This window comes from Gobio gobio (assembly GCF_949357685.1).
Source record: "Gobio gobio genome assembly, chromosome: 10".
Taxonomy (NCBI): Eukaryota; Metazoa; Chordata; class Actinopteri; order Cypriniformes; family Gobionidae; genus Gobio; species Gobio gobio.
The window spans coordinates 57,706,939-57,728,799 of record NC_137116.1 but is presented as its reverse complement, the minus strand read 5'-3'; the positions used below and the strand labels follow the sequence as shown (position 1 = coordinate 57,728,799).

The window sequence follows — 21,861 nt, the reverse complement described above, 5'->3', positions numbered from 1 at the left end:
TTCATGTGTTCTCCTGATGTTGCAAAGCAACACTTGTTGTAAAAGGTCTGAAGAGCGGATTTTATCTTCCACGGGGTCAAGACATTTAGGCAATGTTTGATTATTCACTGCCAGAGAAAACGAAACTAAAATCACCGGCGCTGTGTGTGTGTGTGTGTGTGTGTGTGTGTGTGTGTGTGTGTGTGTGTGTGTGTGTGTGTGTGTGTGTGTGTGTGTGTGTGTGTGTGTGTGTGTGTGTGTGTGTGTGTGTGTGTGTGTGTGTGTGTGTGTGTGTGAAATGCGCTATTCAAATAAACCAAACTTGACGCGCCTTACCAAGTTTAATAACAAATTGTGTTAAATAAAATTTGAAGTAATAAGGTATTCGTCCTATAGTGTTTTTTATACTTTACCACAGTAAAGGATGTGAATAGTTATAATAGACTTAATTATAAGCAAACGAAAGGAAGAAACGTTTATAATCCCCTGCGAACATGGGTGCGACGTGAGTGAAGATTTTGGAAAAGAAACGAGATGTCCATGTCCATTGGGATAAAATGGACTAGGCCTATTGTTAAAATTCACGGAAAGTCGAGTGACCAGATCCAGATCCAGATCGCAAAACAGAATGAAGAAGAGCTCTCTGACCATTATTTCCTTTCTAGGCTAAGCTTTGTGCTTCACTCCTGTGGTAATATTCACGTGAAACAACATTCACATACAAAACACTGGGTTAGTAAAATAACGAAGTAATTTTTTTTAAAAGTAGAAAATAGTATTTATGTAAAGAGATATATTAAAATAAAAAGAGCTCAACTCCTAAGTGGAAGGAACCCATTTTTTTCCCCTCACGTGCAAACTAGCGGACGAGTCATTATTTGGGTTAGTAAAAATAACGAAATGATAGTTTTAAGAGAATAGTAGCTATTTATGTAAAGATAGTATATTATCTACCTATTTACCTACCCCCCCAAACGACGATATCATCGACCATCACGATGTTTTACTGTAAACATCGTCAACTGCCAATTTAGGGGACATCGCCCAACCCTAGTGCAGATGTTGTTATCTCTGTCTCTGTACCTCAGGGTCCTTTAGGCGGGTGAGATCAGGGTAAAGGTAGAACTTGATGCCCTCAGCGGCTCCAGGCAGAGTCACACCGCGAACCAGCAGCACAATCAGCATGAGGAAGGGAAACGTGGCGGTGAAATAGACCACCTGCAGAGAAGAGGGAGAGCGCTCATGGATTTACATTAGGAAAATAAAATAATTATACACCTACGTAAAGTAATCAATATTCACAAATGAAACCCACAGAGCTACAAATTCTGAAATGAAGGCTTGTGAAAGTGCACATTTATCATTCATTGATTCACACACACATCAGTTCTGCTCGTGTGTGCTGAATGAGGCTCAGTGTGTGTCCGTGATTATAATCCAGGACACGTCAATCTACCACCAAAATGTCTCTCTTTTGCTTTAGATGACGTTGTAAAGCCGTGATATTCTTGGGATGTCTTATGGCAGCTGTGGTGTTTCACATGATCTGCTTGTATTTTCATTTAGAAAACCGTGAATCTTTTAAAGACCCCATAAAATCAAAACAAATTTGTTGGTTTAAGTTCATGTCTATTAGCTTTAAGTTCATCTATTCAAAGAATTGAGAATACTTCTCTACTATATAGTATGCGAAAAACAGTACGCCAATGTCCGAATTCATAGTATTCGAAAAACAGTCGGCGAAAAGTTCCCGCATGACCTACTACTTCCGGCGAGATTCTGAAGTGTGCATACGATGGACTTTACTATCCCATGAGGCCACAGGAGACGATATATGAATGGAGGTGATGGGACGCAACTGACGTTGGTAGGTCACATGATCATGACAAAATGGCGGATGTAGTACTTCGGATTACATTCATACTACATTCATTCATACTTTACTTTTTTAACGGTTGTGAAGTTCGTTCAAATTCAAATGTAGTAACTACTCGCTAGGGCTGTGTATCACCAACAATGTCACGATACGAAACGCATCACGATACTAATGTCACGATATGATACATATCACGATACTAATATCACGATACGAAACACATCACGATACTAATATCACGATACGATACATATCACGATACTAATATCACGATACGAAACGCATCACGATACTAATATCACGATACGATACATATCACGATACTAATATCACGATACGAAACGCATCGCGATACTAATGTCACGATACGATACATATCACGATACTAATGTCACGATACGAAACGCATCACGATACTAATGTCACGATACGATACATATCACGATACTAATGTCACGATACGAAACGCATCACGATACTAATGTCACGATACGAAACGCATCACGATACTGATGTCACGATACGATACATATCACGATATGGATCAATTTGGAATTTAATTTCTTTTGAGCAGAGTTTAGTAACAGTAATATCTGTTTATTGCATACATGCCAACCCTCCCGATTTTTCCGGAAGACTCCCGAATTTCAAAGCCCCTCCCGAAAATCTCCCGGGCCGACCTTTCTCCCGAATTTCTCCCGATTTCCACCCGGACAACAATATTGCTACACCATCCGTCACTGGGCGCCGTTTCAGGCTCTCCACGGCTCTGCTTTCATCGGCGGAAAAGTTAAGAAACTCAACGCTAAGCCCTCAGTACCGAGCCGAGCAGTTCCCTCAGGGAGTGCTTGCTGTATTTTGCCTTGTTTTTAATGCACTTTAATGTACTGTATGGAAAATAATGCCTTAAATGAACTTGAGAGAAAATGAGATGCGCGGGTCAGCGGGTCAGCCCTCACATTTTGAAACTTGAATGCAATGCGCTCGTAATCACGACTTCAGAAGTCGGAATCATCAAATTTCCGATAGCACGTGAAGGCAGCATTATCCACATCATGTTTGGCTGAGGTAGATCTTAAAGTAGCACTGATAATGTCTGTCATTAATGTTCAAAGAACAACGGGAACAGAAGATTGTAGCTTTAATGATGATTCATCTATATTTCACTTATTATTTATGCAGTTAAGAAAGGTGTTGATAACTTTATTCAATTTATGTGTAGACTATGTCTAACAGGGAAGGCCACAAGTAAATATAACATTTATTATAATGGGTTTATGTAAAGATTGTTTTAAGTTCAATTAAATTAAAAGTTATTTTTTAAAGCCTAATAAATGTTGAAATTGGTAGCTTTCAGTTATACTGTAATGTAACGTCATCAATGTTTCATATAGACATTAATATCAGTGATACTGGCCTTCATTCATAAAAAGATGCCATTACAACACATATTTAAAATATGCTGTCTTTAAATTGTTTCTAAATTAATTTGGAGAGTAACTGAAATTATTACAATATAAAAATATTAAAAACTAATAATGATTAATTACAGAAAAAATGTGCTTAATTCTTTTTTATTTTTATTAATTCACAGCACTAATATCTAGTTGTGACTCGAAGTGCTTAGAGTGCAGTGTTATGTTGCAGTATTTGTCCTGAAAAGTAAATGTGATGTTTGTTACCTCAATAAATTTAAGGTCATTCCTATTTTATGTTTTATGTTCTATTATATTAACATTAAAAACAGTCTTTTTACGACTAAAATAACAGTTAAGGGTAAAAAAAACTGAATTCCCAAAAATTCAAACGGAAAAAACGGAATTTGGGAAAAAATAAAACGGATTTCATAGGGCCCTAGGAGTGTTGTTGTTATTGTACATAATATGTATGTATAAATTATGTACAAATAAATGAATTATATTCTTCTTTACGTTTGTTTGTTTGTGTGTGATTATATATGAGCCCCCCCCAGTGTTATACTGGTTATATACAATAAACTATATTGTTTTTGTCATTAAAAAAAAAACAATGAGTTAAATGAAATAAATAAATTGTCACAAAAAGGCTTGGTTCAAGATTATTTTGGATATATATCAGGTACAATACATGGCAAATTTTGGAATGTAAAACAAATCTCATGATAAATCTAAAATCTAAAACAAATTTGAGAAAACATGGGAGTCAGTTGTACTATAATATTAAAGGTAAAAATGAACTGATTTGTACAAACACTTAAATTACACTAAATACATGTGTTAATATTATTGTTAATACACAATAATATTAACTTAACAAATGACATAATCATATACATATTTTTGGAAATATAAACATTTAAATGGTGGCTGTCATAAAAACTTGCCAGGTTAATTCAAACATGCATTAATTATTGAAGAACATTACAAATTAAAATGAATATGGAATATGGTGCATATATTTAGCAAAATGCTCCTCTCTAGAATACATTTTTCTAGCTGAGTAACGAGTTTATGGACACTGGATATGGTTTTTCCGAGGTAAATGTGATGTTACATGACATTGTTTACAAGTTGTTTTACTGATGCCTTTCCGCGTTTGAAACACTGATCGAGTGATTCCATGTGACATGATCTGGATTTCGGTAAGTTGTACTCTATCTTTTAACACACGTTCAGATGTTCATTCATGTTTATTTCACGCTGTAACTGGTATTAAGTATTAAGGCAGAAGAGAAGATGCGTTCACGTGCCGCTTCTCTAGAGCTGAGCTGAGGCAGAGCGATCTCACGCCACAGCGCCAAAACGGTATTTATGTTTTTGAACTTCGTAATAAAATGGACGTAATTCGAAATCCGAGACTTTGTTTTATATCAACAGCAACAAGGCACAAAGAGTAGGCTATTGCTATTTAATGGATGTGAGGCGCTGCAATGTTCCATTCATTCATTAACTGAAAACCTCTTCTCCATTTTGAATGTCTTGCACTGCTGCTCGCATCGCCTCCATTACATTCAAAAGCACAGTATCGATACGCGCATCTTCAGGAGTTTGTGACGATGTGTCGATATTCTGAGCACAGCCCTAGGCCATTTCGGACGCAGCCATAGTTTTTTGTCAGCAGGGATGCATTCCATCAAGGGTGCCCAACCAGTCGATCGGAGACTGCTTTCCAGTCGATCGCCAGAGTAAATATCCCTCTGGTTTGCCCTTTCCCTCTCTTCACTGTTCCCACGTCTCAGACCTCAAAAACATTCATTATTAACCTTTATAGACATAGTGGTAACACTTTACAATAAGGTTCATTAGTTAACTACATTAGTTAAAGGAACACGCCACTATTTTTGAAAATAGGCTAATTTTCCAACTCCCCAGTTGAGTTTGACCGTTTTCAAATCCATTCAGTCGATCTCCGGGTCTAGCGGTAGCACTTTTAGCTTAGCTTAGCATAGATCATTGAATCTGATTAGACCGTTAGCATCTCGCTCAAAAAATGACCAAAGAGTTTCCATATTTTTCTTTAGTACCTTCTGTAGTTACATCGTGTACTAAGACCGACGGAAAATGAAAAGTTGTGATTTTTTAGGCCGATATGGTAAGGAACTAAACTCTCATTCCTGTGTAATAATTAGGGATGCACCGAATCCAGGATTCGGGTTCGGATTCGGCCGAATATTGGGCTTTTTGACGGGGTTCGATTTCTGCCGAACCTTAGAATTTTTTTCCACCGAACCGAACTCTAGACTCGAACTACACTCGGATCGCTGGTCGACCGTAATGACGGCGTCTTTGATTATGGGAAGGGTTTATTAGCTGGACCGTTCGACTGCAGTCGCTGTGAGAAAGTGAAAATGGAACTTGTGAACAGAAAACGTGTTGTTTGGCCGTACTTTCAGTCAAAAGAAGGCGATTAAAGTCGAGCTACATGTTCAATTTGCAATGTCGATTTGTCTCGTGGTGGCAAGGACCCTAAACAACAGCCGCTGGTAAAACATTTGCGTCAGAAACATCTGAGAGAATACGAGTTGAGCTTGAGGGAATCCACAGACCGCAGCCAATGCAGCAACTTCAGCTACGGCTAAGGAAGGACCGTCATCCTGGCATAATGCTGCCTGTTCTTAATTAAAATTAAATTAAATTATAAATACACTGCTGTAGAGATGCTCATTCGGTTAATTTCCCCAACGGCGACCGCTGCTCATTATCCGATTATTAACCGTTAACTGATTAGATTATAATACTGAATTGGCATTAAATAAAAATACGATTGTCGAGTGTCTGTGACCCGTTAAAAATACACTTTTTTCATGGGTTTATTTTACAGTGCAAACATCAGCATACAGATCAGATAAAATATAAATAAAAAGAACAAAATAAATAGGCCTACACTAAATATTTTTCACTTAAATCATCACCAAATTAAGATAAAACGAAAATACACTGAATCCGTTTGAAGCTTTGAAGAACCGGAATATAATTATTTTTATATTAAGTAATAATTGAGTATGATTAAGAAGCATGTCTAAGTGATGTGGGGTTAGTCTGAGCACAGCCTGTTGACAGAAAACACCCTCTCAAGCCTTGTCTATACTTTCGTCTGTGTCCGCAGCGCGAGATCTGCTGACTGATCGCGTGTTCTTCGAAATGACAAAGGGCGACTCGGGATAATTGTTCTATAAACCATCAGGAAACAGCGGCGAGAAGAACATACGTGACAATGTTTAATTTAGTAAACTTGACCAAAAACACACTACGAGAAGACTTAAAGCTACACTGTGATATTTTCCTCCATCTAGTGGTGAACTGGTATATGACCATCCAGTGAATATTAGTTTCTGTTCCTCTCAATTCCGATTTCGTTTTGTGGTGCATCGTGGTGCATTTGGTGCATCCCTAGTAATAATCAAGGAACTTTGTGCCGTCCCATGAGTGCAGTGGCGCAATGATATTACACAGCTCCTGAAAATAGGCTAACTTCCGTCAACATAACCAACGTGACAACCTGCTCACACAGAGAGCGCTGGGACTGTTTCAGCTGTGGAATATCACCCATGGGACGGCAGCAAAGTAGTATGCTAGTACGCTAATCTGAATTCAGCCCGGGTAGATCTCGGCACACTGACAAATTTAAAAGTAGATCTTTGTAATGCAGGCGTGGCCAGCCTTTTTTGAACAATGTTTAAACAGTAAAGACATTTATAATGTCATGTTTCAAATAAATACTGTTCTTTTGAACTTTCTATTTATCAAATAATCTTAAAAAAGGTCGCCGTTTCCACAAAAATATGAGGCAGCACAACTGTTTTCAACATTGATAATAATAAGAAATGTTTCTTGGTCAGATCAGCATATGAGAATGATTTCTGAAGGATCATGTGACACTGAAGACTGGAGCAATGATGCTGAAAATTCATTGTGCAAGTATTTATTGCATTGTGTCACATATGTTGGCTTGCTTACTGCAAATATGCATGTTGTATCGTGTATGTTAGCATGTATTCCAAGTAAACAGGAATGAAATAATCTCATGTAAATTAGGGCTGCATGATATTGGAAAAAAAAAACTGACATTGCAATATTTAGTTTTTCTGCTATGTATATTGCGAGATGAAAATGTTACCAGATGACTTGAATAGCTCTATTTGGAAAGAATGAATCATTCTAGAATGATTGGGGTGATTTTGTAGGGGAGTGAATCTGCATAGAAAATAAACAAATTACAAGCATAGATAAATACAATAGAACAGAGATACAAATTAAATAAATGTTTTCAAATGTTTAAAAAGTCTAACAGTATTTAGATACAGCAATTTAATAATTAATATAATTAAAATAAAACTGCAAAGGCTTCACTGTATAAAATAAGTATTTTGTAAAAGATGTCTTTTGTTGTGTGGTTAACATTAATGACAGACAGCAGCAGGAATATTAGGCTACTGTCACTTTAAGAGCTACTGCACTGATCCAATATAATGATACACATACAATTTCTTTTTGAATTGTTTATGTTGACTTAAGACACAAGTGACTGCGTTTACAAGGATACTCGCTGAGACGGATATTGACACAGTTTTAGAGATATAAAGAGAACAGAATTTGCGGTCTCTTTCACGTCTTCTTGCATTTGAACGCTTTAAAATCGTTTGAATGTTTACACTTTGAAACTTTGCTATTAATCTGTGAATCACATGCGTTCCGAACCATGGGACATTGCATATCCATGCGCACATTGCAATGTCGATATCATTCAGCCCTAATATAAATCATACAATACAATGTATCTGACCACATTATAGTTCTTAGTCACTTCTGTAATCAAATACATGGTAACATTTAAAGGAACCAAGGCTTGGTTATAAGAACTACCTGATAATTTGGGTAATTTTACAAATAAATATAATATGTACACTGAATATTATAAAACCTATCAGCTTGACTCATGAATATGATTTATGCAAAGTCTGATTTATTGAAAGGAAGAGGTTTATGCACACACTCTGCCTGAAAGCTTCGGCCATTTTATGTGGTCAGCTACAATTCATAGTTTTCACGTGACGTCACGCTTATAGGAACACCCACTTGGAGGTCATTTTTACCAGGTCTGAAGTCAGTATTAATGCAGTGATTAGGGCTGTGTTGAAAAAATCGATTCACCAATTCTGAATCGATTTTCATATTAATTTCTAAAGATCGATCCGTAACTCAGAGGATCGATTTAATAATAGGCTTACATTTTCCCCGAGAATTTAAATTTGCCGCGTCATTGAATTCACGCATTCGCGCGAGGTGGAAGGACATTAAAACAACGAACATGGCATCTTTGAAAACTCCAGAAACGCTAAAAGCTGCGATCTGGCAGATTGTGGTTTCTCTTGATTTCAGGCGTTTATCCTCCGAAGCCGTACAGGGTGCGCGCCCGTGCCGCTTCAGCGCGTACACAGCATCCATGACGGTCTTTCTCTTGGCGTGCTCGGTGTAGGTCACGGCATCGCGATCTCGTTCTCCAGAACGCCTCCAACACTCCGCGGGTCTCCTCGTAGATCAGACCGCAGATACGCTGACACTGCCGCGGCGAGCCAGACTACGGATGGCGGGTTTGGTGATTCCCTGGATGTTATCGCGCAAAACTTTACGTGACGCTTAGCGCCTCCTTTACCTTTGCGATCTTAATGTCAATTCTTAATGTCCTTTTTAATAATATATCAGGTTCGCGTCTAAATAATTGGTCTACTGCTGCTGATATACCTCTGCGTCCTCTGTCATCTACACCAGTGCAAGTTTGTGAAAGCAGTTGTATCAACACTCTGGAAGGGGATTGTTCTTTGCAACCATCCTCCATTAATTTGCAGTTGAATGTCTATAATAATAGTATCAATATGTTGCATAACTACAGTCCTGTAATTCAGGTAACAGCTGGAAAAAATGCTTTCTTAAAAAACACTTATCTAAATCTCGAAGATCGGATCAGATCGGATCAGATCGAATCGAATCGAATAATGATAATCGATTCAAGATCTTGAGAATCGGAATCGAATCGATTCTTGAAATTTGAATCGAAACCCAGCCCTAGCAGTGATATTAAAATACCAAATTCAATATACACCTTATTGATGATGCATACTTTATACAGGACAGCAGAGAATATTAATGCAACACCAGGTTTCTCGTTGAGTGTTTTTCCGATTGAAACCCATCATAAAGAGAACATGTTGCTTTCATATTCTGGGCTCATCTGCTCGCCTGTATATAGTGTGCATCATAATAAAGGTGTAAACTGAGTGTGATGTTTTAATATCACTGTTTTAGTCCATTACGGCACTTTAAGGGTGGGTTGCCCTGATTCTTTATCCTGTGGTCAGTTCACCCTCCGTCTGCTGGTTTTATTGCGTAATTCATCTGTGTTTAAAATGAAAAGGTGCAACAACTCAATCTAAAATAAAACCCAGATCAACAAATCCTAGATTAGCGTTAAAACTTTGCTTAATTCAATTGCTTAATGGTGCAACTTACCCTATAGTGTTTTTCACGTTAAGCGTTTTAAAAACGTCCCGCTGTTTTTAAAGGGTTAGTTCACCCAAAAATGTAAATTGTGTCATTAATGACTGAGCCTCATGTGGTTGGACACCCGTCAGACCTCCGTTCATCTTCAGACACAAATGAAGATATTTGAGTGTAAAGCTGATGCTGAGAAAGGCTTCAGATTGGCCTCCATTGGCATTCAGTACATTTACACTCACAAGACCCATAAAAGGCACTAAAAACGCCGTTACAAAGTCCATCTCACCACAGTGACTCTACAATAATTTTACGATGTGACGACAATAGTTTTTGTGCGCAAAAAAAAATCAAAATAACACCTTTATCCAGCTTGTTCTTGTCTTCCGTGTGTGTCTCCACGACGCATGCGCGAGAATGAGCAGATCCGGCGTTCGGGAATCCATCAAATGCTCACTTTAGCCCCATTTTGAGAACTACAGCGAGACCTAAAGCACGATCAGTGTAGAATTCAACAGCTGAGACACGCGCGTCTTCCTCTGCTCGTAAACAAATCTCTTCTGGGTCATGTGTCCGAACGCCGGATCTGCTCATATTCTCACGCATGCGTCGTGGAGACACACACGGAAGACAAGAACAAGCTGGATAAAGGTGTTATTTTGATTTTTTTTTGCGCACAAAAACTATTGTCGTCGCATCGTAAGATTATTGTAGAGTCACTGTGGTGAGATGGACTTTGTAACGGCGTTTTTAGTGCCTTTTATGGGTCTTGTGAGTGTAAATGTACTGAATGCCAATGGAGGCCTATCTGAAGCCTTTCTCAGCATCAGCTTTACACTAAAATATCTTCATTTGTGTCTGAAGATGAACGGAGGTCTGACGGGTGTCCAACCACATGAGGCTCAGTCATTAATGACACAATTTACATTTTTGGGTGAACTAACCCTTTAATGACTGAAATACTGCAGCAGGAGCTGTATATGGATCATAAGTGCCCAAAACTTGCATCTTGTTCACATATTTTTGTTTTAAGATGGAAATTTGACAGGCTTGTGCTGCAGTTCAATGGCGGATTTGCCCTCCGGATTTGCGCTGTTAAAATTGAATGATCACTTTCCAAAATGTGGGAGAACAACCTTAGACATTTCTAATAGTGTGATGGTTGTTACGCCCCTGATTTATGAAAACGAGTCACTGCGAGACATTCTGGTGGACTTTTGGCGTCCTCTCCCTCACCTTGCCGGTGGATTTGACTCCTTTCCAGATGCAGAAGAAGCAGATGATCCAGACGGCCAGCAGGCACAGCGCCAGCTCCCACTTCAGACCGCCGACCTCGTCAATCCCAGAAGAGATGCTGAGGACGTTCCGCCTACAGATGATATCAGAGTGATGAGAACGGGCGCCGAGCGTCCCGCACACACACCCTCAGGACGACGCACCTACACACGATACTCACTCCCAGAATTCGGTGACGGGCGAGGTGAAGTTGGCAGCGTTGGCGGAGACCCAGAGGGTTTTGTTCTTGCGGACGGTGTCCTCCACGCAGTTGGCCGTGTTCCAGCTGTGCCTGCAGCGCGCCCAGGGCAGCTCGTTCTGGAAACACTGCAGCAGGTAATACAGACCCCACGCCAGGATCACGATGTAGTAGATGTTCAGCAGGGACACGATCACCACAGAGGCGTAGCCGATTCCTGTCACACATACACAATACAAGTCAACACGAAGGCCACATTCAGCCCATTTACTTTCTTAATGCACATTCATGGTCTTATGTGGCGTTCACACCGGACGCGAATAAATTGCGTTATTCGTGCGAAGTTGGACACTTGAACATTTTGAGTTTACTCGCTTCATCCGCGCGTGACATTCACTTCACAACAGACGTGAATTCTCCTCATGGGCGGAGCTTCTGCAAGCGGCTCGTCTCGTTGAGAAATGTCTGACATGGGCTGTGTTTACACGTCTTTTTTTATTAAAATCTACTGTTAATGTGTGACAAAACATAGTTTTAAGACTTTTTCAGGTGATAATGTAGCTGTTTAAAGCTCAAATCTGTGGTTTATTTTATAAAGAGTGCCTGTTTGAACATGTGATCTGCTGTGTGTGTGGAGTTGATCATGTGATCTGATGTGTGTGTGTGGAGTTGAACATGTGATCTGGTGTGTGTGGAGTTGAACATGTGATCTGGTGTGTGTGGAGTTGAACATGTGATCTGGGGCACGTTCAAAGCTCAAACCGGTGCGCAACGTTTTGCTACGGTTTCCGGTTGAACGTCATGTTTCCTGGAAACGGTGTGCAACGGGTTTGAGATGCGTTTTTTCTCGTTTGGTGGGTGTGTCAAATATGTCAGTCCAATCAGCAGCAACATGTATATAAACCACGCGGTATTAAAGAGACAGCTCACACAATGGGTCCAAGTGAAGATGTTTACAAATGTGTCCGCTGCAGCTCAGTATACACAACAATTGAAGATATTAGAAGACATGATTGTCGTAAGAGTTTTATATATATATATATATATATATATACATACATACATAAGGCAAGTTTATTTATATACCAAATTTCATATATCGTTAGCCTCATAGCATAATTGCCTAAGTCATTTGTTGGCCCAATTGAGATATCTGCCTAACTTTACTGTGAAAAAATACCTAAAAATGTTTTTTTTCTTGTTTACCAAAAACATTGAAATATGACTTAGGCAATTATGCTATGAGGCTAACGATATGGTAATTGCTTGACATAAAGTGAGAAATACAAGCTATTAAAAAAGTAAGAACTAGAAATAAAATGATTTAAATTAGAATTGATTACGAGGAGATAAAAAAGTTAAACAAATGTGATTGGGGTGTTGTCTTTTATTCTGGACGGCAAGGGCAGTGATTGCATGTATTTTGCAGTATTAAACACGTATTTATATCGATTTCATCAGGCTCCGAAAATTCCACAAAAAGAACACAAAAAAAATCAAAATAACAGCTTTATCCAGCTTGTTCTTGTCTTCCGTGTGTGTCTCCACGACGCATGCGTGAGAATATGAGCAGATCCGGCGTTCGGACACATGACCCAGAAGAGATTTGTTCTCAAGCAGAGGAAGACGCGCGTATCTCAGCTGTTGAATTCTACACTGATCGTGCTTTAGGTCTCGGTGTAGTTCTCAAAATGGGGCTAAAGTGAGCATTTCATGGATTCCCGAACGCCGGATCTGCTCATATTCTCACGCATGCGTCGTGGAGACACACACGGAAGACAAGAACAAGCTGGATAAAGGTGTTATTTAGATTTTTTTTTTCGCACAAAAACTATTGTCGTCGCATCGTAAGATTATTGTAGAGTCACTGTGGTGAGATGGACTTTGTAACGGCGTTTTTAGTGCCTTTTATGGGTCTTGTGAGTGTAAATGTACTGAATGCCAATGGAGGCCAATCTGAAGCCTTTCTCAGCATCAGCTTTACACTAAAATATCTTCATTTGTGTCTGAAGATGAACAGAGGTCTGACGGGTGTCCAACCACATGAGGCTCAGTCATTAATGACACAATTTACATTTTTGGGTGAACTAACCCTTTAATCTGCCAGGATTAGAGCTGGTCATAATTGATAAGACAAGCATCTACTTGCACTCTTCGTGCTACAGACATGAATGATATCTCAAATCATGCGGCTTGTTGAGGAGAGATGCCACATCTAAGCAGACCGGACTTTATGAGACTGTGTTAATGAGTCAAACACAGCTGAAACGACTATTCTCAGAGCAGTGAAGCTTCACCTGTTGGCTCGGACACATCTGCGGCTGAAACTGTATTTTTCTAAGGTTGAGGGCAGTCAAAGGGCTGAGTGCCAGTCTTATGCTATAATTAAAATAAATGCCACACTCTTGCTCTGTGGTGCCAGGAGCTCACTGTGACAGCTGACCACAGAATGGCAAACGTGTGTTTGAGTATGCAAGAGCAGGACTTCATCTGTAGATGTGTGTGTGTGTGTGTGTGTGTGTGTGTGTGTGTGTGTGTGTGTGTGTGTGTGTGTGTGTGTGTGTGTGTGTGTGTGTGTGTGTGTGCGTGTGTGTGTGTGTGTGTGTGTGTGTGTGTGTGCTCAAGAGAGAGAGATCGGTCAGCTGCTGCAGAGACTAAGAACATAATCATCGGGTGAAAGGGGACAATGGGCTCACGGTGTAAGAAATATCACCGCTATGTGCTAAATAAAACCCAGCCATGTGAGCGACGTGCCCGTGTGTGTTGTGTGTGTGTGTGTGTGTGTGTGTGTGTGTGTAGAGGTCAGGCACCATAATAAGACAAATATCCTCTAAGACAGGGGTTATTAAACTGAGGGAGTGTTAGGCGGTCCTGGAAAGTTGTAAAAAATAAATAAATACAAATAGAATTAATCTAACTAAACAAATAAATACATTTGAATCAAATAAAAACTTTTATTAAAATTAATTAAATAATACATAAAAATAAATAAATAAATGCATTTGATAAAAAAATATTTAAATAAAAATAATAATATATTTTAATCAAACGTATTAATGTATTATTTATTTATTTGTATTATATTATATTTATTATATAACTGCATACATACATATGATTAAAATAAATAAATAAATAATAAATTAATGCATTTTATTTAAAAATATTTAAAGCAGCACTAGGTAGGTTTTGCTCTCGGCTCCCCCTACAGTTGGGAAACAGTATTGTCCTCTACTACTGTCGTAAACTCTGTCGTTTTACATCAGCGGATGCATCGCACGTGCATTTATTGACATGACAGCCATGATATCACTGCAGGAGTTCACATGCGTGTTCTGCTTGTGTCGCGTGTGAAATGTCTTCAGGTACAGTGGCATATGTTTCCGCATGTCATATGAATATCATTTCATGGGTTTTATTTTTTTCAAACGCCAAATGATCGCGATGCTCACGTTTACAAGCCAGCGTCATTATAGTAGCCTAGTCTATTGGTTCCCGTTTTACAGAATCTATATGATACTTCAATTCAATGTTGGAGTGGTAGGAAATAACCATATATCGTCAATATTATAATATCAAGCTACCATAGATGAATCTGCAAATTTGAAAAATCGATTTGCATTATAGCTTGAGGCAAGACGAATAAACCAATATCACAGACATGTTAGGTATCCTAAAATATGATTTTGTATGTCTTATGTATTTACTTGCCAGAATGAAGCCGCTCCTCCTTCAGCTCACGCCAACGAGCAAACGCTGGCCAATGCTGATCCTCCTGTCTTTAATCCCATCACTTTCTCCTTTCCTCTTTTTGCTTTCCTCCGACAAAACCTTTGCTTTCTTATTTTTCTGAACTGCTTCGGCCATGACTGTAACATCCGGCAAACAAATGATAGTTGGGCTGGGCTGGAAGTGACGTATATGCCGTAAAGCGGTCGAATTTTGTAGTTCTTTTTGTTCTCTGGTTACTACCCGACACCCGAAGTTTAAAAGTACGATTAAAAACGATACAGACCCCGTCAGGCTATGGCAGACGTGTCACTCAACCTATTGTAAGTCGATGTATCATCACAAGAGTCTTGAAAATATATTATAAAGGTTGAAAAGTTACCTAGTGCTGCTTTAAAGAAAAAAATTAAATAATATATTTTCATCAAATACATAAATGTATTATTTATTTATTTGTATATTTATTATATAACTGCATAAATAAAAATGATTAAAATAAATAAATAATAAATTAATACATTTGATTAAATTATTTTAAAGAAATATTTAAATATTTTTTAATCAAATGCATTCATTTATATTATGTTTATTTTATAACTGCATAAATAAAAACATTTGATTTAAATAAATAAGAAATATAAAAATAAGAATAAACTAAGTAACTAAATAAACGTATTCAAATTAATTTGATTGAAATAAATAATAAACAAATGCATTAAACAGTACAGCACTAGAGTAAGTAAAAAATGCAATAGTGTAATTTAATAGAAACTAGAATCTTACAAATGTATAATATAGATTCTTCACAGTGTTAATGAGGTCCTAATATATGAAAATGTCTAAAACTGGAAAAGCCCGGCTCTAGAAACGCTCCTGCCCTGTTCCTCCTCAAATCATTGCCGATCCTAACACAACCACTCCATTTCGGCTCCAGAGCAGAATATCTCAGAGCGCCACCGGAGGACATCCCATCATCTCAGTCCCCTCTCATGGCTGTTGCCATGGAAATCTGAATACATGTCCAAATGTGGATCGGGTGTTAGTCAGAGCACTCGAAAGCAGAGAGCGGCGGAAAGCAGACAAATGATGGGGAATTAAACGCACATGTAGTGTGTGTGTGTGTGTGTGTGTGTGTGTGTGTGTGTGTGTGTGTGTGTGTGTCACACACACATGCAGAATCGGAACATGACAACGCATCTGAAAAGAACACAGCGTCTTCTAGTGTTGCTTAGCAACCGCAGAAGATGCTGAAAGCAGGTCCGACTGAGGATCAGTTTAACGAGCAGCCCATCACAGTAACGGCCGTTCTGATTGGTTGAAGCTGCCACGAGGGACCGCAGGTAAGCGGTCATCATGAAATATGATTTATGCGGATGAGTTAAACAGCATTGGTTTGTCTCACCAGTGAAGATGGGGCAGAGTTTCCCCCAGCAGGTGATGCCTCCCTCAGAGGTGAACTGTCCCAGCGCCACCTCCAGAAAGAAGACAGGCAAGCCTCCGCCAAACAGAAAGATGAAGTAGGGGATGAGAAATGCACCTGGAGTAAGACAGGTGACACAACACAGATTTAACAGAAACACATTAAAGGAGGCTAAAGTACAAGACAAACGAAAACACAAAGACATTTTTTACAGTAATGCACTTTCAATGGACGTCTATACACATTAAAATACAGTATAGTACACACACATCACTGACCACTAAACACTAAAATGACAATGCATACAATTATACTTCTCAAATAATGTACGTTTTTGTACAAAATAATCAAATTTTTTGCATTTTAAACACCATAGACTTTATTTAAGATTACTGAAAACATGAAATTAGTTTATTTCTACATACTGAGAGACCAGTTTTAAATATTATACTAATATACTATTATATTAAATCAACAGTGTCTCCGATGTCACTGCTAGTTTAACTTGTATTGACCACACAACCAATGTTGTTAATGTTAACAAAAACTAATAAAAATAGTTTTAACCCTCTGGGCCTCTTCGGTCAGAAATTACCAAAACAAATTGTACGCAAACTCAAATCTTTTGGCGATGCAAACTACAAATCGGTGCAGAAATAAAAGTGTGCAGCCATGAAGGGGAGAAACTCGAAAATATCAAGAGAGCAAAATAGACACAATACATTAAAAATCCAATTTTGTGTCTATTTTAAAAAAAGTTTGTATTATTTTTAGGGCTGTCAAAAGATTAATTGCGATTAATCGCATCCAAAATAAAAGTTTGTGTTTACATAATATATGTGTGTATACTGTTCATTATTATTATTTATATATAAATACACACACATTCATGTATATATTTAAGAAATATTTGCATGTATATACTGTATATACATTTATATAATATATATAAATATAAATGTTTTATATATAAAAATATTTTTTTCTTAAATATATACATGCTTGTGTGTGTATTTATATATAAATAATAATTAACAGAGTACACACACATATATTATGTAAACACAAACTTTTATTTTGGATGCGATTAATCGCGATTAATCTTTTGACAGCCCTAATTATTTTCAATGCTGAAAAATAGCTCATATAAAATTGTATAAATATTGAATAGTATCGTAAAATCCCCTCGAAATTCTAAATAATAATAGAAAAATATTATTGAAAAAAAAAAAAACTGTTCAACTCGAGGGGAGTCGGAAAATGTGCCTATTTTCAAAAAAAGTGGCATGTTCCTTTAACTTAAACTTAAAAAAAAAACTTAAATGAAAATTAGAAATGTTGCATTGGCAACTAAAATAATAATAATAAAAAAAAAACTCTAGAGATTACTACAAATAAACACTGGAATAAAAATTAGAGAGCTAGATAGAAATATAAAATGACAAAAGCACATAAGAAAATTACTATGACTGAACATATAAAGATAAAAGCTAATTCAATTTTTTTAATAAATATAACAATAAATAATATTATAAGTAGTCAGTGATGGGCTGTCAGGGCCATCAGGGCCTTCTCTGCTAGCCCTGTCATATCAAAAATATATATATTTTTCATAATTAAATTAATGTGTGTCTGAACGTATCAAAATTACTCTCTATTTCAGTACAATGTAAAAATGTAAAATGTTAAAAATCGTAGCTTCATCGGAATGGTCCGAAACTTGGTGACTTTATTGGTACTTGGTATATGAACACACACAAAAATTGGGGACTGGATTTGAAAAGTCTAAGTGGTCTTAAAAAAAAAAGTCACATTCAGTACCTTCGGGTCAAAAATGACCCCCATAGGAAATGAATGGGAAATTGTTTTTTGTGTGTGCATACAATCTACAAATCAGCCAGGATGCAGAAAAAAAGAACTCAAGAGTGAAGATCTCTAAAACATCAAGAGTGCAAAACAGACAAAACTCACACACACACACTTATACACACAAAAACACACGCACACACAAATTAACGCGTGCCATTCCAAAAGCTAATTGTGTTTTTGTGTGTGAGTTTTTTTGTCTGTTTTGCACTCTTGATGTTTTAGAGATCTTCACTGTTGAGTCATTGTTTTCTGCATCCTGGCTGATTTGTAGATGCAAAAAAAAACTCTGTATTTTCATATTTTTGCCAATTTCCCATTCATTTCCTATGGGGGTCATTTTTGACCCGAAGACCATGAGTGTGACTATTTTTTTTTACGACCACTTAGACTTTTCAAATCCTGTCCCCAATGTTTTTGTGTGTTCATATACCAAGTACCAATAAAGTCACAAAGTTTCTACGATTTTTAACATTAAAAAAAACAAAACAATTCGGGTCAGAAATGACCGAAGACCCCCAGAGGGTTAATACTTGAAATCCTTCACAGAAGATCAGACTAAAACACCGTTCTGCCATTTTAGAATAGACAATATTCTGCAATGAGCTCAGAGGTATTAATGTCACAAGCTCATGTTTGCATGTGACATTAGCAGATATTCTCAGTACACACAGACTGAAGAGTGTTATCTGTGGAAACACACTCACCTCCGCCATTCTTGTAGCAGAGGTACGGGAAACGCCAGACGTTGCCCAAACCGACAAAACCTCCGGCCACAGAGAGCACGAAATCCAGCTTACTGGCCCATTTCTCCCGCTGCGGAGCTCGGCCCTCCGCCTCGTCTTCCGGACGCGTGCCGGGACTCTTCCCAGGAGACGGCTTCAGCGTGTCCTTATGGAAGTCTTTGAGACACTGCAGCTTCTCCTTCTGTGCCATACTGAGGACAAGAGAGAGGGGAAGGGTTTATACACATCACCTATCAGAGGTTGGATAGACAAGTTTGAAGAAATTAAAGGGTTAGTTCACCCAAAAATGTAAATTGTGTCATTAATGACTGAGCCTCATGTGGTTGGACACCCGTCAGACCTCCGTTCATCTTCAGACACAAATGAAGATATTTTAGTGTAAATCTGATGCTGAGAAAGGCCTCCATTGGCTCAACTTTACACTCTCAAGACCCTTAAAAGACACTAAAGACTAAAGTTACAAAGTCCATCTCACTACAGCGGCTCTACAATAACTTTATGAAGATGAGAATAGTTTCTGTGCGCAAAAAAACCCTAAATAACGACTTATATAGTGATGACGATTTCAAAACACGGCATCTTGAAGCTTTGAAGCGTTATGAATCAGTGAATTCACAGTATATTTTAGTGAATTTACACTAAAATATCTTCATTTGTGTCTGAATATTAACGGAGGTCTGACGGGTGTCCAACCACATGAGGCTCAGTCATTAATGACACAATTTACATTTTTGGGTGAACTAACCCTTTAATACTAAGCATAAGCAAGGATGCATTCAATTGATAAAAAGTCACAGTAAATTATTTTTACAAAAGAAAATGCTGTTGTTTTGAACTGTCTATTCATCAAAGAATCCTGATTCTGAATATTGATAATCATAAATGTTTCTTGAGCAGCAAATCATCATATCAGAATGATTTCTGATGGATCATGTGACACTGATCATGCTGAAAATTCAGCTTTGATCACAGGAATAAATTACATTTTAAAATATATTAAAATTGAAAATAGTTATTTTGAATTGTAAAAATATTTCGCAATATTTCTGTTTTTACTGTATTTTTTATCAAAGAAATACAGCCTTGGTGAGCAGAAGAGCCTTCAAATCCGACCACAAACACTTTTGGCTGTAAAACCGTAAAATTTACTGTAAAAAAACGGCAGCTGTTGTTGCCAGAACTTGACTGTAAGAATACAGTAGTAACATTTTAGGCTTTAAACAATTAAGTTAAATTTACAGTAAATAACCGTATTTCATTAACAGAAATAAAGTTAAATTAAAGCTGCGAGCAGCATTTATCGGGGTTCAAGCATTTAAGGCCTTTAAGCACTAAATTAACCAAAACAGAGCTCAAGTGATAAACTGACAAAACATGATTGTAAATGTTATAATAGGGACTTTATAAAGTCTAAACGTGAATTATAGAACAATATTAGTGAGTAGTATGAAAAAAAAATACTATTTTAACCAGCAGGTGGCAGCAGAGGATCAGTAATTGGCTCTCTTTCATTTTTAAAGTGTCTGTTTTTGGTTTCAAAGTACATTTTCCCTCTTAAGTCTATTAAACGTGTATTAAAATATGTTCAGGTCTCATTGTAATTGCAATTTTACATATAGATATTTGAAATAAATGTTTAGTAACAAAATGCTTATTACTTGCTCCTAGTCTCATGGTCATTTTCACACATTAATCATACCATATTTTTTTGCCACCAACGCTATCTCGCAACCAATTCGTACGTATTTTACGAGGTTGCTAATTCGTATGAATGTGTACGTTTTGTCTAAACCCCAGTGACGGGTAGGTTTAGGGGGCGGGGTTTGAGGGAGTGTGACACTGTCACACAAGACGCGTGTTTAAACCACTTTATATATTATGATGATTTTATGAATATTAGAGTTTTAATAGGTTTACATGTTGTCTTAGTCATTTTAGACAATTTCTGTTTTAAGGTGTGTATGTCTTTAAATATTACTGGGTCTGAAACAGGAAATATCCAGTATAAAGGAAGCAGCATGGCAAACTATGAGGGTCGCTATTCAAACCGACCACATGCTAATCACCAGCCAAGTGGATTGCGGAGTTTCCAGTGTGGACTTTCCTTCCCAGCACAATTTGGATTATCACTTCCGTGGACTTTGTATATACCCCGGTGGACACTTACACATTGGGACTATCAACACTTTGGAACTGTTTTTGGGTATGGTGTTGAGGACTCTATGCTTTTAACAGACTGAGGTTTCCTGGTTTTACTGTGTTGTTTTAAGCTCCTTGTGAATAATGTAAAAACTCTATTGTCTGGCTCATCTTTTTAAACACTCCTAAATCTCACACATTATTATCTGACCCCATTTTAACTGAAGTAACAGCTTCCAATAAGGCCGATTGTTACAGTAGGTAACTCGTACAAATTCGGCAACTCGTCAAATACGTACGATTTAGCAAAGATCATACGAATTTGTACAAATTCGCCATCTCATAAAATATGTACGAATTGCCATGAGATCGGGTTGGAAATACTAATATCTGTTATGTCCCTTTGATATATACTGACAACCACCAATCACAGTGGAGATGAGAGTCACATGATCAATCAAAGCTTTTAGGAGTACATACTAATATATAGAAGGTCACACATGAAATTTAAAAAATAACATTAAATGTAACATAAAACCCTAATGTACTAACTAATTAAGAAAAACTATGAAGAAACAGTTATTTCAACAAAAATACATCAAATGTGACGTGTCATGCAGGGAATTCTGGGAATGTCAATTTACGGTTTTTCACTGTAAATT

General features: G+C 37.6%; 1 protein-coding gene across 2 annotated transcripts in view; it reads right to left on the bottom strand.

Moving 5' to 3' along the window:
- Nucleotides 1-21,861, bottom strand: part of slc6a6a (solute carrier family 6 member 6a) — a 62,626-nt gene that overhangs the window by 29,133 nt on the left and 11,632 nt on the right. For both annotated transcript variants that reach the window (XR_013817276.1, XM_079826527.1), the window contains exons 2-6: nucleotides 19,022-19,251; nucleotides 16,431-16,565; nucleotides 11,282-11,516; nucleotides 11,062-11,194; nucleotides 1,063-1,197 (exon numbers count right to left, since the gene is read on the bottom strand). Coding sequence is in view for 1 of the 2 variants with exons in the window: in XM_079826527.1 (XP_079682653.1) it covers nucleotides 1,063-1,197; nucleotides 11,062-11,194; nucleotides 11,282-11,516; nucleotides 16,431-16,565; nucleotides 19,022-19,250 (867 nt within the window). In the remaining variant the exon portion in view is untranslated. The remainder of the gene's footprint in view (nucleotides 1-1,062; nucleotides 1,198-11,061; nucleotides 11,195-11,281; nucleotides 11,517-16,430; nucleotides 16,566-19,021; nucleotides 19,252-21,861) is intronic.